This window comes from Cricetulus griseus, assembly GCF_003668045.3.
Source record: "Cricetulus griseus strain 17A/GY chromosome 1 unlocalized genomic scaffold, alternate assembly CriGri-PICRH-1.0 chr1_0, whole genome shotgun sequence".
Taxonomy (NCBI): Eukaryota; Metazoa; Chordata; class Mammalia; order Rodentia; family Cricetidae; genus Cricetulus; species Cricetulus griseus.
The window spans coordinates 184,193,608-184,209,037 of NW_023276806.1; the positions used below are offsets into that span (position 1 = coordinate 184,193,608).

General features: G+C 44.1%; 1 protein-coding gene across 7 annotated transcripts in view; it reads right to left on the reverse strand.

Moving 5' to 3' along the window:
• The window catches only part of Cdk14 (cyclin dependent kinase 14), a 554,492-nt gene that overhangs the window by 156,804 nt on the left and 382,258 nt on the right, over positions 1-15,430 (reverse strand). For 6 of the 7 annotated variants that reach the window (XR_004771639.1, XM_035450611.1, XM_035450609.1 and 3 more), the window contains one exon: positions 7,906-7,998. The exons of the other annotated variant lie outside the window; for it this stretch is intronic. Coding sequence is in view for 5 of the 6 variants with exons in the window: in XM_035450611.1 (XP_035306502.1) it covers positions 7,906-7,998 (93 nt within the window). In the remaining variant the exon portion in view is untranslated. The remainder of the gene's footprint in view (positions 1-7,905; positions 7,999-15,430) is intronic. 7 annotated transcript variants of the gene reach the window in all.

Below are 15,430 nucleotides of genomic sequence, written 5' to 3' on the forward strand. Positions count from 1 at the left end.
CTGCAGAACAGACGAGGGTTAGATTTATCATTTTTACAGACCATACAGGAATAATTAGAGACAGCATGGCCAAGCTTAGAGAAAGACCTAACCAGAGACCTTTGAATGAAAGATTTCATTCAGTCACAAGAGAAATGGGGGAATGAAAGGCCCGCTGCCTCTCTGTCTCCCCCCCCCGCCTATGCTGATGCTGGGTGTTCTCTCTGGAGCAGCCGGGATGGGCTGGAGAGTGCAGCGCGGGGCGATAATTGTCCGGCAGCTGCTAGCTGCCGCAGAGCTGCCCTGCTTCACCTTCATCCTGCCCCCGCCGGCCTCCACTTCCCCCGGCTGCCGTTTTCCCTCCCAAGCCGGTTCACCCAGGCGGGGCTGCCCTGGCACCGCGCCGGGGCTGGGGCCGAGCACCCCTCGCCCCCACGCCCCCCCCCCGTTGAGAAACACTCCGTCCCAAGGTCTCCGCCCCCAAGGTCAGCCACCTGGGCGCGGAGGGAGGAATCAAGTCTGTTGTACCAGACACCAGACCTTGAGAATATGCTGATCTGGAATGGCTCTGTGCCTCATTTGAACCATCAAATAGAATCCCTGCTCCTAGCTTGCGCCTTTTTCCCTATATAAGGACCCCTTTCCCTTGGCTCGGGGCGCTTGGCCTCAGAAAAGCTAAGTCGCCCCGGGTACCCGCGTCTCCAATAAAGCCTCTTGTTTTTTACATCCAGTTCGTGGCCTCGCTGGTTCCTGGGTGTGTGGGTCTCCCTCTACGAAAGTATCCCTTCGGGGTCTTTCATACAATCTTGTTCAAGTCCTGTGTTGCTTCTCTGTGATCCCAGAGTACTTTCCATAGACTTCTACTCGGAATACCCGGTGGTTGCCAGATGACTTGTTTTCACACTGGACTACAAGTCTCAGAGTAGAGACCATGATGTTTGCCCTTTGGTTCTTAGGGCTCACCATGTGTCTGGTACTGGATACAGATTTGGAACATGTTGAAAAACTGACTGGATGGATTGCTAGTTGGATGAATGGATAGAAGACGGATGGATAGATGGATAGATGACTGGGTGGATGGTGAATGGGTGGATAGATGGATGGATAGATGATAGATGGAAGGATAGGAGGATGGATGGACGATGGATGGATGGATGCATGGATGCATGGTGTGTCTGGATGATGTAATGAGTTCTGACTACAGTCTCTCCTCAGACTGAGAGGGTAAGATCAGGTAATGAATCCAAGGAAGCTGTATGTATCTTTGCAGGGTTTTAGCACCCACTGTGAAAATGTATATTTTACATAGAGCTGAAACAGTCCCTCAAGGCAGAGTGCAAGTTCCCCCACTACTTTATGGGATGAACATAACACTTGCTGCTGAAATGTTGAGGTAGAGCAATAAATTAATAGTAAGATACATGAAGCCATTATTCAAAAACAGAGACAGCAAATAACAGAGTGATCAACAGTACAAAACAAGCCTTTTTTTGAGGCATACATTCAAGTTATAACTGTGTGTGCACATAGTGAGTCATAATGCAGAAATGTTTATCTAGCTGGCTAAAAGCCAATTCCTCTTCTAACATTATGATAAAGGCATAAATCAAGAATGCAAGAGATAAACGAAGTTTAGGCTGAAGGGCAATGGGTTTAGCTCTGAGCCTGTTAAATGTTAGGAATGCCTTCAGGTCAAGAGAAAGGTTGTGTGCAGGGCAACTGGAATCAGATATGGGTCGTGGGGAAGAATTTCAGACAGGAAGAACTATTTGGAACTCCTCAGCATATATGTAGTAATTGAAAGCAAATGTCAAATGCAAGTTACAAAATGGTCTCAGATTCCTATGCTCCCACATACGCCAGAACTGTGTTTCTGTGACACACTGGAGTATTTGGCATCTGTCAAGACAAGCAAAGGATTAGCCCATCTCTATCTTCGAGGTCTGTAGGACTTAAAACAATAATCCTAGACTTGCTTTTCTGTGATAGGTCCTGACACTACCTCACCAATGTGTCTCATACCAGCCCTCTGTTGTCTGGCATAAGAACAGGGTCCCTCTGTACAAATAAGAGAAGAAAACAACTGTCTGGAGCTTAGAGTTACAAAATTGTTTGCTTGCAACATTTATGTGTTCACCCCAACTATTAACAATTGTAAGAATGCATATGCTTTCAGAGCTTGTAGCTACATGAGCCTTGGGTCTGCTAATGTACAGCTCACAAGCTTCCCTACCATGAACATCCAGGGCTTCAGGAGTAGAACTGCAGAAGTCCTCCCTAGAAGTCCCTAACAGAAACTCCAGCATGGCGATTCTGCCCTATGGGGGAGGGGTGGATAAAACTGGCTCACACAGGTGTGAATAACGAAGGGAGGCAGAAATGCTGGTTCTTGCTTCATGTTTTCAGGCTTCATGAGCATGACCATAGTAGGACTGATGAGCATAAGCGGCTGTAGCTATGAACCCCAGATAAATAGAAAACCAGAATAACGCTTTTTCATCTGCATCTGCGAAAACCCACACATAAAACATCTCTAAAATAACACTGCTTCGTGGCTCTAGCTCTTGGCTCATGACTGTTTCTGGCTCCTAGTGGGATATCCTCGTGATAGTCATGGTACAGCTCAGCAAAACTCAATGGGGCTATCATATACCACACTCGGGAAGAGATGCTCAAGAATGAAAAGGTCAAAGAAAGCTGATCACTTAATACTCTTCTCTCAACAGAGCAATGGTCAAATGGGGATTCAGAAGATCTTATATCGCCCAGCATAGCACACGGATGTACTGTGGATGGAGAAGGTGGATGGTGAGAAGCAGAGGTTCCAGAATCCTCTGGCCTCAAAGAGGATGGTGAGACAGAAATCTTTTTTTCAATTAAATTATTTCATTTATTTTAATACCAACCAGAGGACACAGTGGTGGCAGGGTTAGCAAAGGCAGTTACAACATGGATTGAGCTAAGAAGAAGGGGAAAATTGCAAGCAGCAGGAAGTCAAAGATGGCTTGGGACAGAAGGAAATACTGCAGGCAAATTTCTGTATGGAAAGATTTAGAAATGTACTCTACAGGCTTAAATCATTACTATTATCGTTTGGATCTGGTGCTTCCCCACAGCCTCGGATCTCCAGCTGGTGCTGCTATTTTGAAAGGGTTATGGGAGCTTTGGGACATGGACCTGGAATTTGATTCAGTCTAGATCTACACTTCCTGGTAGGCCACCAAGATTCGATTAGCCTCACACTGCCACCTACAGATAACACGGTTCCTGCTACCATGCCTTCTCAACCACCTCTAAAACAACGAGCCAACATCAATCTTTCTGCCCTTAAGTTGCTCTGACAGGTTTTGTCAGAGTGATAAAAGAATCTAAAACAGCCATTCTCTATTTGTCTATACAACTTCTTCAGCAGTCATAGGATTTCTATAAGGTATTGAGTAAAGGCATTAGCGACTGTCTGCATTGGGATGGATGACTGAATGTGGTGGGAAAGCTCTCACTCTTTGTATCTCTTTAACTTTGGACCACGCTCAGTACCTCTTCGCACAGGACTTATGCTTTGCCAACTGTAAGGCATTTCTAAGAGTAGGTTAGTTGAGGTGGTAAGACCCACTCTAAATGTGGGTGGCATCACTCCCTGGGCTGGAGCTCTAGTTACATAAAAAAAAGAAAGTTGAGTGCCAGACCTCAGCTCTGCTTCCAGACTGTGGATGTCCTGGGACCTGCCATCTCAAGCTCATGATGCTGTGGTAAATAATTCCTTCCTTAAGTTGCCTTTTTTCATAGCAACCAGACAAGTAGTTAATGTACAACCTGTGGTGGTTCAGATGAGAATGGTTTTCCACAGGCTCATATGTTTGAATGCTTGGTCCCCAGTTGATTTACTGTTTGGGAAGGATTAGGAGGTGCAGCCATGTTGGAGGAAGTGTGTCACTGGGGGTGCTCCACTTAAGGCTCCTCCGGCCACTCTCTCTCTCTGCTGCCTAAGAATCCATGTAACACTCTCAGCTACTGTTCCAGGGCCATGTCTTTCTGCTTCCCACCATGGTGATCATGGACTATCCCTCTAAAACTGTAAGCATGCCCCGCCCCCAATGCTTTCTAAGAGTTTTCTTGTTCATGGCATCTCTTTACAGCAATAGACCAGTAATTGAGACACCATGCATGAAATAAATAGAAACACACTGAGTGCTGACAGCATGGCCTTCTCTGATAAATACTAAAAGTGGAGGCACGATGAGACCAGATTTGTGCCCCATTAAACTCCTGGAGACTCACGTGGACATGGTAGACCAGAAACTGAGAGATGCATAAAGTGGCCGCAGGAGGAGTCTGAGAATGGCTCTTAACTGGAGCGCATGAGGTCTACATGACAATCATGAGGAGTAGTTCAAGCAGCAGCGTTTAGTCCTCACTGGCCAGACGCTTCCCTTTTGTCACATGTTATCTTCACTCCCAGGTGCTGGCACCTGTGACCATGCCTGACTTCATGTGGATGCTTGGGATTAGAACTCAGCTCCTCACATTTGAGCCACAAACACTCTTACCCACTGAGCACCCCCCCCCCAACTTCTGGTTCGCATGCCAGTGGAGGGATAACATATGGTCTCAGGCAGCCATCCCCACAATGGGAGATGTGAAACCCCAAATTCAAATGGCTTTAGTTGACAAACAGAACACAGAGGGATATTTACTCTCTTAATGAAAAAGTTGTTCCCTTTTTGGCTATCTTCCAATTCTTTTGAGAACATTAAGAAGAAAAATCTCATCTTGCATCTTCCTGTTCATTTTTACAACCTCCCAAGCACTTGGCTCATATCCCACTGAAGGGGAAGTGGGCCTTTGGTTCAGAATCCCGGGTGGGTGAGATAAAACTTAATAATGCGCCTTACTTACTTTCATTGATTTTATTTTACTTTATTATGGGTACTCTTAAGAGATTTCTGCCTTCTGTAGTGTTATGAACAAGCAAAATTAGTTCAAATGAGTTGAAGGGATAATATTAAACCATGGGCAGTAGCCATGGTGCTGCAGCAGAGGTCCTAGAAATGGAGACAAAGAAGTTGACTCGGGGATTCACTCTTGGTTGGGGAGGGTGCTGCAGTATTGAGGGAGTATCAAGTATAGACCCCTACAGGGTGGCATTCTTTCAGGACCAAATTCTAGGAAGGGGCATATTTGGACCTACCCTCCATTAATATAAAGGGGACTGGGGACTTCTCAGGACTGCCCCCAGAGCAGAGCAGTTGAATGAAAAGACACAGCAGGATTTCCTAAGACATTTTTAACATCTTTGCTTGCTATTTTTATACATGTCTCAACCACTCTAGTCTTATTTTTCATTAAGTTTCTGGTTTTAATTTCCCTGGAGGGTCCTAAACCCCTCCATTTTCTCCTTCTCTTGGCACACCCATGCTATACCAGGGTCCCATCTCTCACTAAGACCAGCACTCTCCCAGTGATCTGCTTCTCACTCTTCTTACCTTCTTTCCAGTAATATATTCATGCTCCCGACTGGTCTCTGCAAAACCAGATCTGAGCAAGTGTCACTCCATGAGGAAAATTCTTTGATGGTTCAAAGGCTTCTCAGTGTGGATAAACCTCATCTCCTGTGACTTACTGTAAGCTGCTGCCTGGCTGCGGCCTACAGACCTCTTTCCCTTATCTATAATGGGTTGCACATTCTTTTTCCTTTGTGCTCTCTCACACTGATTGTCAGGGCCTGCATTTGGCACATTCTCTAGATAACCACAATGTTCTCACATGCCATTCTGAAGCCTGGACATCTGTGCTCTCTCCATGTAATTAGCTGCTGATTAATTTCTCAGCTCTGTGTTGAAAACTCATCCTCAGGTCAAGTCCCACGACCTGTGTGCCAGGACCAGATTCCTGCGATGTGCAATTGCATTACCACAGGCTTCATAGCAACTGCCACAGTTTAAATTTTAGAAAATGTTTACTTAGCATCCAATGACTTGTTTCTCCTTTACCTTCTATTCCTTTTACCTATCAAAGTCTATGGCATAAAGTAAGCGCTTAATATTTGTTGAATAAACAATATAGACATAATATTTCTTGAATAAACTACACAGACATAAAGACGAATGACTAATGGGTATCAGAGGGAGCCAATGACTGATCTACAGAAAGTAGATAATATTCTTCAAAGTAGAAGCTGTGTCTCATATAACTAAGGTATATATTTTCCATACTATTTAACTCTACAATCCTAAAGAACAAAAGCGCGTGTTATGATTTTATCTAGGAACCAGGCAGTCAGATGACTGAAGCAAAAGGCTATGTACATGGATGCAGAAAGGAATGTTTTGATATGTGTGCATACCTATTGAAGAAGATAACGGATACGAAATCCCTAAGGTTAGGATAATTTTAATAGATAAACTCCAGCCAACAGCAAGCCAGAGCAGCAAGGCAAAAGAGAGAGCCCATGTGCCTTGTCTGTCCCTTTAAAAACTCTCCAGAGTCACCCTGACATCACCTTGACCACGCCCATTGGGGCCTGGTGGGGAACACCTGTAGCCACTTCTTAGGAGGCATGGTTACAGTGTGTCTCCCTACACATACCTGTCCCCAAGAGCACTGACTATGTAGCTCCCGAGCGTCAAAGCCATGTGGACCGCAGTACAGTACCACCATGAAGCCAAGATTTCCTATGAAATTATTCTAAACCTGATGAAGTTCAAGTTTCTGTGTAAAAACTACTGATTTCAAACTTTATACAAAATGCAAATGAAATGGGTCCACAGTCTGAATTCAGAGAAGAGGGGCCACACTTGTGCAGCGTATGTTAACTTTAGCCAGGCATTAGCAAAATTAGTTGTTATTCCGTGATGCAACTTATCATCCCTGAGAAACACAGGTTAAAGCTGCTGAGTGAGAAAATGACTCAGTTCAAAAGTGGACCGAGTGGCTAGAAAGTCACGGGTCTTAAGAGCTGTACTTCCTGGCTCCCAGAGGAACAGGAAGTCATGAAGTACAAAGTCTTAGGAACACAGCTTTTGTCATTCTTCCCCCCTCAATGCCAAGACACACGCATGTGTAAGTAAATGTGTGTGTGTGTGTGTGTGTGTGTGTGTGTGTGTGTATATATATATATATATAAAAGATAGCAAGATAGGACCATATTGAAAAACATATTCCTCAATAGGAGAAAGGGCATTACTATTGAAGTAAGAGTGATGAGAATATCAATCATCCTTTTTAATGAATATATATATATATATATATCTTGTAGGTGTGCCCATTTATACACACCAGCACCCTCTTCAACATTTTAATCAGTGACTTGACAGAGGTATAGAGGAACTGTCTTACACTTTTAGATGAAACACAGCAGAAGAGACTGGTGGGGCCAGGGATGAACAGTACGTACTTGCTCATGCAAAGGCCCCAGATTTCAATCATAAGCATCCCCCAAAGTGGTGAGGATGCTTAATATTTAGTAAGGCAGAAACAACTGTCTATCTAATGCTGAGAAAGCTGGAAGAAATAAGCATAAAGTTCAGGACTCGGGTGCTACTTAATTGTTCATGATGGAAAGGAGCCAGCAGACAATAAGTGACATTTAAAAACCCATTGCTGAGCCCCCTGATGCTCACCATTTGGTAACCACACCCATTTTTCAGAGTGTGGGAGTGGTCAGTGACTGAACAAAGGAATACAAGAAAGGTAAGCTTTCATTTCTGTGATTACATTGTGTCAGGTGTTAACTCCTATTGTGCTAGCAGACTCCCTTTCTGGCTCTTTGGAAGCAAACACTCCTGGTGGGAGGGTTTAGAGACAAGAAGCTGTGGTTGATCTAAGCCAACAGCCAGCACAAGGGCCGGCTGGGCATCAGCCCAATAGCCAGCAAGAAACTGTTTCCAAAAACCACATAAACTTGGATGTTTATCCTTATCTAATTACCTTATTTAAACTTGTAAGATCCAGCAGATTCTTTGATCGCATCCCTGTGAGACCAGGAAGTGGAGGAACCATCTTGTCCAATTCTGGAAACTCCTGACCCACAGAAATGTTGAGGTGATAAACATGCATTGATTTGGTGAGTTTCTGGCAACACGTTCACACAGCAACAAGCAGCTTCTGCTGTGGCTAGCATGAGGGACACTATGCCAGTAGCAGATATGCACATGACAATGGCTGGTAAAAACTAAGGCAGTCTTCAATGGACAGAACCCTCAGAGGCAGAGGATGGTGGGCCCACATTTCATGAAAGCATCTGGAAATGTTTACCCTTGTTGAAAAAGAAGGATTTGGGCTCTTATCTCTAAAAGATTAAAAACTGCCTTGTCCTCCAGAGGAGACTTAACATCGTGCCAAGGCAGATAAAAACCAGGAACAATGGAGTAAGGCATTCATAACAATGAGGAAACAAGAAAAGCTGTGTAACATGCAATGAGCACGTTTAGGAAAGTTAAGAGCTAAAGGCTGCATGATCACAGTTTGCATTCACATAGAGTAAAGATCAAATTCCGTCCCCAGAATGGAACGGCCATGATATAATACTATGGCAGACAGTCTGGATGTCATGTCTACTCTTTTTATTTGGCTACAATTAAACTTGAAATACATACAAAGGTGAGTTAATACACAGGTATGACTAATTAAAAAGAAGGCAGCGAAGTCATTCACAAAGGCTTTCCTTCCTCATTGGTAAACAGAACAGTGACCTTAATTCTCCTGCAGGGGACCAGCAAATCATTCGAATATTACTCAAATATTTTATGTAAGCTAGATAAGCAAAAAAAAAATGTGTTTGTACGTACACTTATCTACCTTATATAAGAGTGTGTACGTGTGTGTCTACCCAGATAGTGTTTGTAGGTACACTTATCTACGTTATATAGGAGTGTGTACGTGTTTGCCTACCTAGACATATATATCATTCTTTCTTCTCTAGGTCCTACCTAAACTGCCACAGATAATGATGTAATGTTTTGATTATTCGCTGAGGCAATGGGATTTCATAAAGACAGCTTTTAGAGGAATGGATGACAAATTTGTGGAAGTAGGGAACCGTGCAGGGGCAGAGGACAAACGGGATGGAGTTGGTTAAAACAAAGTATCATCGCATGTACCCATGAAGATGCCATAATGAAGTCCATTACTTTGCACACCAACTTTAAGAAAATTAACTAAGAAAAAGTCGTGGTAAGGTAAGAGGGTGTCTCTTTAAAACAAAAAAGAAACAAGACTCTGTTTTAAAGTGCCCTGATTCTGGGCTGTGGTTTGCAGAGTAGCAGAACCCATGGGGGAGGCTCTGAAGAGCCACAAGCATTACATAGAAAAGGCCAGCAGGGGGAGCCTATCGACCGAAAAAGTAAAAGCTGTCTGAGAAAAGGGGCTTGAATATTTAATTGGCTGCTCAACTGCGAGTACTGGATTGAAAGAAAGGATGTTTCCAAATATTTGCAGTGTTTTCAGCACGGCCAACATTTCGATGAAAAGGAACTCAAATAAGTAAAGACAGCTTTTGGAAAGTGTTCAGTACAAATTCAGATAGCAATGGTCTGGTTCAGTGGTGCTGGCCACGTATGCCACTCCTCTGAGAGCATTAAAAAATATTCACCAAAACAAGAAGGGGACTAGGAAGACAGCCATGGAAGCAAGCATGAGGACTTGAGTTCAGTATCATGTAAAAGCCAGACAGTGTGGCACACCTATAGCCCAGAGCCATGCAAGCATGAATGAGGACTTGCATTCAGTATCCACGTAAAAGCCAGGCATTACTGTAACCCAGTACCATGCAAGCATGTGGACTTCAGTTCAGTATCATGTAAAAGCCAGACAGTGTAGCACACCTATAACCCAGAGCCATGCAGACATGAGGATTTGAGATCAGAATCGTATCAAAGCCAGGTGTGCAGTAGACCTGTAACCTAGTGCTGGGGAGGCAGAGCTGCATAACCCCTGAGCATTACTGAGCAGCTAGGACAGCTGCAGAGGTGAGCTCTACCTTTATCAGAGATCCTGTCTCAAAACACAAGGTAGAGAGACTAACAGAGGAATGACACTCTACACAGACCTTTGTCCTTCACACACATGTACGCATGCAGTCACGTACACAGAAGAACACACAAAGAGGAAATAAGGAGAGAGCTGAGGAATTATCTCAAAAGCAAAGCAGTTGTTATGCAAATGTGACAACAGGAGTTTAATCCCAGAATGCAGCTGGATGTGGTAATCTGTGTACTAGGGAAGCAGGGACAGGAGGATCCCTAGGGCCTCGCTGGGCAGGCAGTATAGAGCCTGCTGGAGTACCAGATTAGTAAGACATCCTGTCGCAAAAAAACAAGTGGAAGATGCCAGAGGAAGAACACTTGAGGTTGTCCTCTGGCTTCCACTTGAACCAGAATACACAACTATGTGTACTAATATACATGTGTGTACTTGTGCGTGCGCGCGCGCGCACACACACACACACACACACACACACACACACACACACACACACACCAGAAACAATGGCTGAGACACTCCTACCCCAAAGAGTCACATTAACTGGCCCACAGGAGAGCAGAGGCATTTAAAATACTCTAAAACCCACTGATAACACAACTAGGATTGAGCCTCTGCCGGGGGCAGTCTAACTAGGCAACACTTAAGAGTCTTCTCTGATAAGTGACTTGTAGATTTATTTGTTTGCTTTCAGTCTGGGTCCAGAAAGAGGCCACAAAAGATTTGCAGAAAGCCAAAACAGCTGTTGGAAAAATTTGAGGAGAAACAGAAATTTAAAATCATACCAGAAAATGCTCTGTAGAACTAGAAAGTCTTACAGTAAGGGGGAGCACACTTTAAAAAAAATTCCCGCTTTCTTTTCATTCTTTGCATCTCTCTTTTCTCCCACTGCTTTGATTCCCTGTCTGATTCTCTCATTGCTTTCACTGTCATCTCAGTGACTTTTCAGAGTGAGTTATTGTGACAGGGCCTCAGACTGGCAGTCCCCAGCTGTGCACTGAAGGAGCCAAGGCAATGAGAGAAGCAGGCAGCAGCCAGGGGAGAAGGGGCACCTGCATGCTGTGGGGGCACTCAGGAGGCTCCATGCTGCGGGAGCACCACAGCAGAGCTTCCAGGAGCCCAAGAAAGGGATCTGGGGACAGAAGCAGCCCATGGGGAGCTCTGCCACTAAGTGTGTGATGCTTCAATTAGCAGCAACAGCATGGCTCAGGAGCAGCAGGAACTCCATGTATTCTGAGCACACTGGTGTGAGAACCACTGACTTGCAAGAACCTCCCACCCTTAACCTAAAAAGCATGAAGTCCTGACTGCAGCTTGCCCTCCTCTGAAGAACCAACACATGATCTGTTCAGACAGTACCTGGGTGAGGGGTTGAGGCAAGCTGGAGTTCAGGGCCATGGGCATCTCAGATGATGAGGATCTAGGAACAGACTCTGAGCTTTGTCCAGTCAGAGCTCAGGTTTCTTCCTTTCCTCTCTGGACTGTCTCATTGCCTCGGTGTCTCTTATGAAATGATGCATCCTACCACTTTGGGAAACAAATAATGATACTGTCTACCCACTGAAACCCTTTACTTTACTTGCAAAAGTACAACCAGTTAAATGATAAAAATTAATGTTGATTTGGATTGCCTCAAAATCCAACATGACAAAGTTACTAATTATGAAACATCAATATCCTCAAGACTATTTTTTTAAAAAATATATTGGTGACATGTCCCCCATAATCCTTGCTAGTGGCTGCTGGGACATCATTAGGAGGTATAGTCTTGGTGGAGGAAGTCTTGTTTGTGCCTTGACAGGTGAGTTCTCAGTGGCTGCTCCAATGCCATGTCTACCTGCTGCCATGCTTCCCTGCTGTGGTGGTGATGGCCTCTCCTACTGCTTTAGAGCCAGAAGCCCCAAGAAAACTTTTCCTCCTGAAAGATGCCTTGGCCATGGTGCTTTATCACAGAAATAGAAGAGTTACATAATATACTAGTATACTCAAAAACATGGAAACATGAATATATTACTGTCTTGTGACTCTAAAAATGCATATTTGGTACCTTAGAACAAGACAGATGCATTCTCTCCCAGCAACAGCTTCAGTGAGCAGAGATGGAAATGTCAGCGGGGCTTTACACCCTGGGCAGGCTCCATGGAAGAACCATTTTTTGGTTGTTTCAGCTTTTGCCTAACACTCCTTGGTGTGTGGTCACATAAAGCCAATTCTCCCCCCATCTTCATATTGCCTTGTCTTTTAAATCTCCATAACCTTCTTTCATATAAGGAGACAACTGATGACCTGTCTGGGAACTCAATGGCATATTCTCCTTCTCAAAACCCTTAACTTAATGCTATTTACAACCATCCATTTTCCAAACAAGGTAAACTAAGGTTCCATCTACTATCTTGGGTATTTACTATTTAGCCTACAACGGAGTGAAAAATCACCATTTCCAAGGTATTCTTTATAAATGATCCTCAGAGTGCAGACTGTGCTCCTATAAACACATGAACTCAACAGAAGAGACCGTGGAGACATGTCTACTTGGCTGCAGTAACTCAGAGAAGCTGCACTGGCATTTGCGAGTTTACACATTTATTTCATGTGTTGTGTATCAATGGAGTAGATTCTCCAATGGCACAACAATGGAGAATGCCAAGAGAAGACCTCACCACTTAAGTGCCCTAGGCCAGAGTCACATACAGCATCAGGACCCTGCTTCGATCTACAATCCCGGATCCTTGAGTCTCTTCCTGTCCCAGCACACATACTTATTTGGGCAAATATCATTAATATGACTGTAATTTGCTTCCACAGACTCACATGCAAGAGCAGTCAAGACCAACAGACCAAAGCTCAGTGTTCAGCCAGAGGACCTCTCAGCTGAGTGACCCTATCACTCTCTGCAGGAGCTGCTGACATCCCGTGGATCTCCTAGACGTACTTCCTTTGGTTGTACAGTTAAGGATGACATTCCCATATGGTACTTCCCATGAAACCAAGTGTGTGATCCATTCTCATTTAACCCTGGCAATTGCATATAGAAATGTTTCCCCTCAAACCAAGGAGAAAAGGACTGAATTCATTATCCTCTTGTTTCCTTGGACTGGATGCACAGAAATTTGTTTAAATTAACTTTCTAAGTACCCAGAAACTCACTCAGGCAAGAACTAGGTCACTAGATATCACATAGCTAGCCATATGCTCTCCATCTGAAATTGCCTCCACCTAAATCATTTTCATTATGGTCTTTCATTTAAATACCTTTGATTTTATGAAGGATATATAATATTTTCTATCATTTACTTTAAGGTTTCTACAAGGATATAATACCATAGATAATCTTTTGGTTTTTTTTTTTTTCATTTATTGCTATATTGCTAAACTTATCCAAATGCTGCTGTCACTATTATGTGAATGAAGTATGGTTCATCCAGTCTGCTGATGATGGGTACAATCACTTCTTACAGGTTTCTACCCTGTTACAGGAAGGAAAAAATACACCACGAGAAAATGGCAGCAGAGACCTCCAGGAGACCTTATTAGCAATATACTATTCAATGCAAAAGCAAAATACCAACACACATCTGGAGTTGAATTCCAAAAGTCAGAAAGTGGTGAGAGACTTATAATAAACCTTCCACCCCCTGAAAGAACAAACAAAACAAAACCCAAATCCTTTGAGTGTTAGTAAATCTCCAGGCCAGTCCACAAAATGGCTGAATTCACAAAATAAATAAATAAATAAATAAAAATAAAACTTAAGACCATGTGTTCTGGTACAAAAGTCTTTCTGATAAGAATCTATCTGCCATGGACATCTCTGTGCTCCTCAGAGGGAGGCAGCCAGGCAGCGGTACAAAACTCCTAGATTCTTCTCCAAGCTAGAGACTGGGACAGCAAACCTAGACACAGGAGGAGCAATAGCATGGACTAAGACTTCCTAGAGGAAGAAAAGGTCTGGGTGGAGACCCTAAGCCTAACCCTAACCACATCCCTATAACCCAACCCAAATCTAACCCAACCAACCCTAACCCTAACCCTACCCCTCTAAGCCAACTCTAACCCCAACCCAACTCTAACCTGTGGGGGTCCCCTTGCCCTCTCAGCCTGTTGGCCATCAGGTCAAGAGGGGAAAGAAGAAGGGAAGACAGAAAGCTTTGTACCCTGCCCATGAGCATGGACAGAGGAGGCATCCAGGAGACAGACTTCAGCATATTCAGAGTATAAGCAATATGTAGGATTGGGGAGCCCAGGGACAAACCCTAACTTGCATTAAGTGGCATACTCCTATCACAAAGCTTAGTATGTGGCAGTAGAGTACTTTAGTGGAGGTTCTAGCACAAGTCTTCTCAGCAGGGATCTGTGCCAAGAGTCAAGCTAAAGATGAATCAGGCATCTGGTTCAGAGACAGCTTTTAGATAGTATCAGTCCTCCAGGCCCAGGGGCATTCTCCAGATAAGGGCAGGTAAAGAGCAGGAAGCTTTGTTGGGGAGGGAGGGAGTTTCCACATTGCTGAGCTTACAGAGAGCAGCTAGACTATGGCAGACTGCAACCTCTAACAAGCAATTTATTCCAACACTAACCCTATGCACCTCCCTCTAACCCTACCCTTCTAACCCAACCCTCCTACCCCCAACTTTTAACCCTAACCCCGACCTTAGATAGAGTCCAACTCTAACCCTAACTCAACCCTAACACTTTACTTATGCTCCCTTAAATGGGTTACTACTAGTTCCTAGCAGCATTAGTGGGTCGGGTCAGGAACTAGTCTCGTTTTGTTACTCAAAATTGGAGATAATAAAGTCAGAAGCCCAGAACTGGAAGGGACAAGAGCTGCAGAGAAAGAGATGAGAAAGAATGTTCTTCCCATCTCCCACTCCACTCCTGGAATTTTAGTACTGGGTCCAGGATCAAGGTCAAGAAGGGGCAAGGAGGCTCTGAGCATGCACCTCCACCAGGTGCCTTGGTGGGTTTTGTCCCTGCTTTTCCAAATTTCCTGTTTCTTCTTTTATCGAGGCATCTACCTGGACACGGAATGAAGCATTTGAGAAGCAGGATATGAGGCTTTTGAGAGAGGTGGGGTATAAAGAAAGGGGGCATTTTGCCTGTACTGTGGTGTTCATGGGGACAGAAGGGACAAGAAGAAGAAGAAGAAGAGCGGGCTCAAGGGACTGTCCAGGAGGCAACCAATGGTGGTTAAAGGTTGCTCCTACTACTGCTTCTGCACTAAGAAAATGTAGGGCAAGGCCTGTGTTTGGAGAGAAAATCTATACATTTAGTCATTCTAAAAAATGATGCTGCTATTTTTAGAGCTTTGAATGGGGTATATAGTCCTGAATGAATTACTGTCAAACCTATGGTAGGCACACTGGCAGAAAATCGCTAAAGGAATTGAAGCCAACAATAGTTTTATTAAAGACATTTATTAAAATGCACTTCAATGCTATGTTTCTACATGTAGATCCTAGCTCATGAGGCTTCC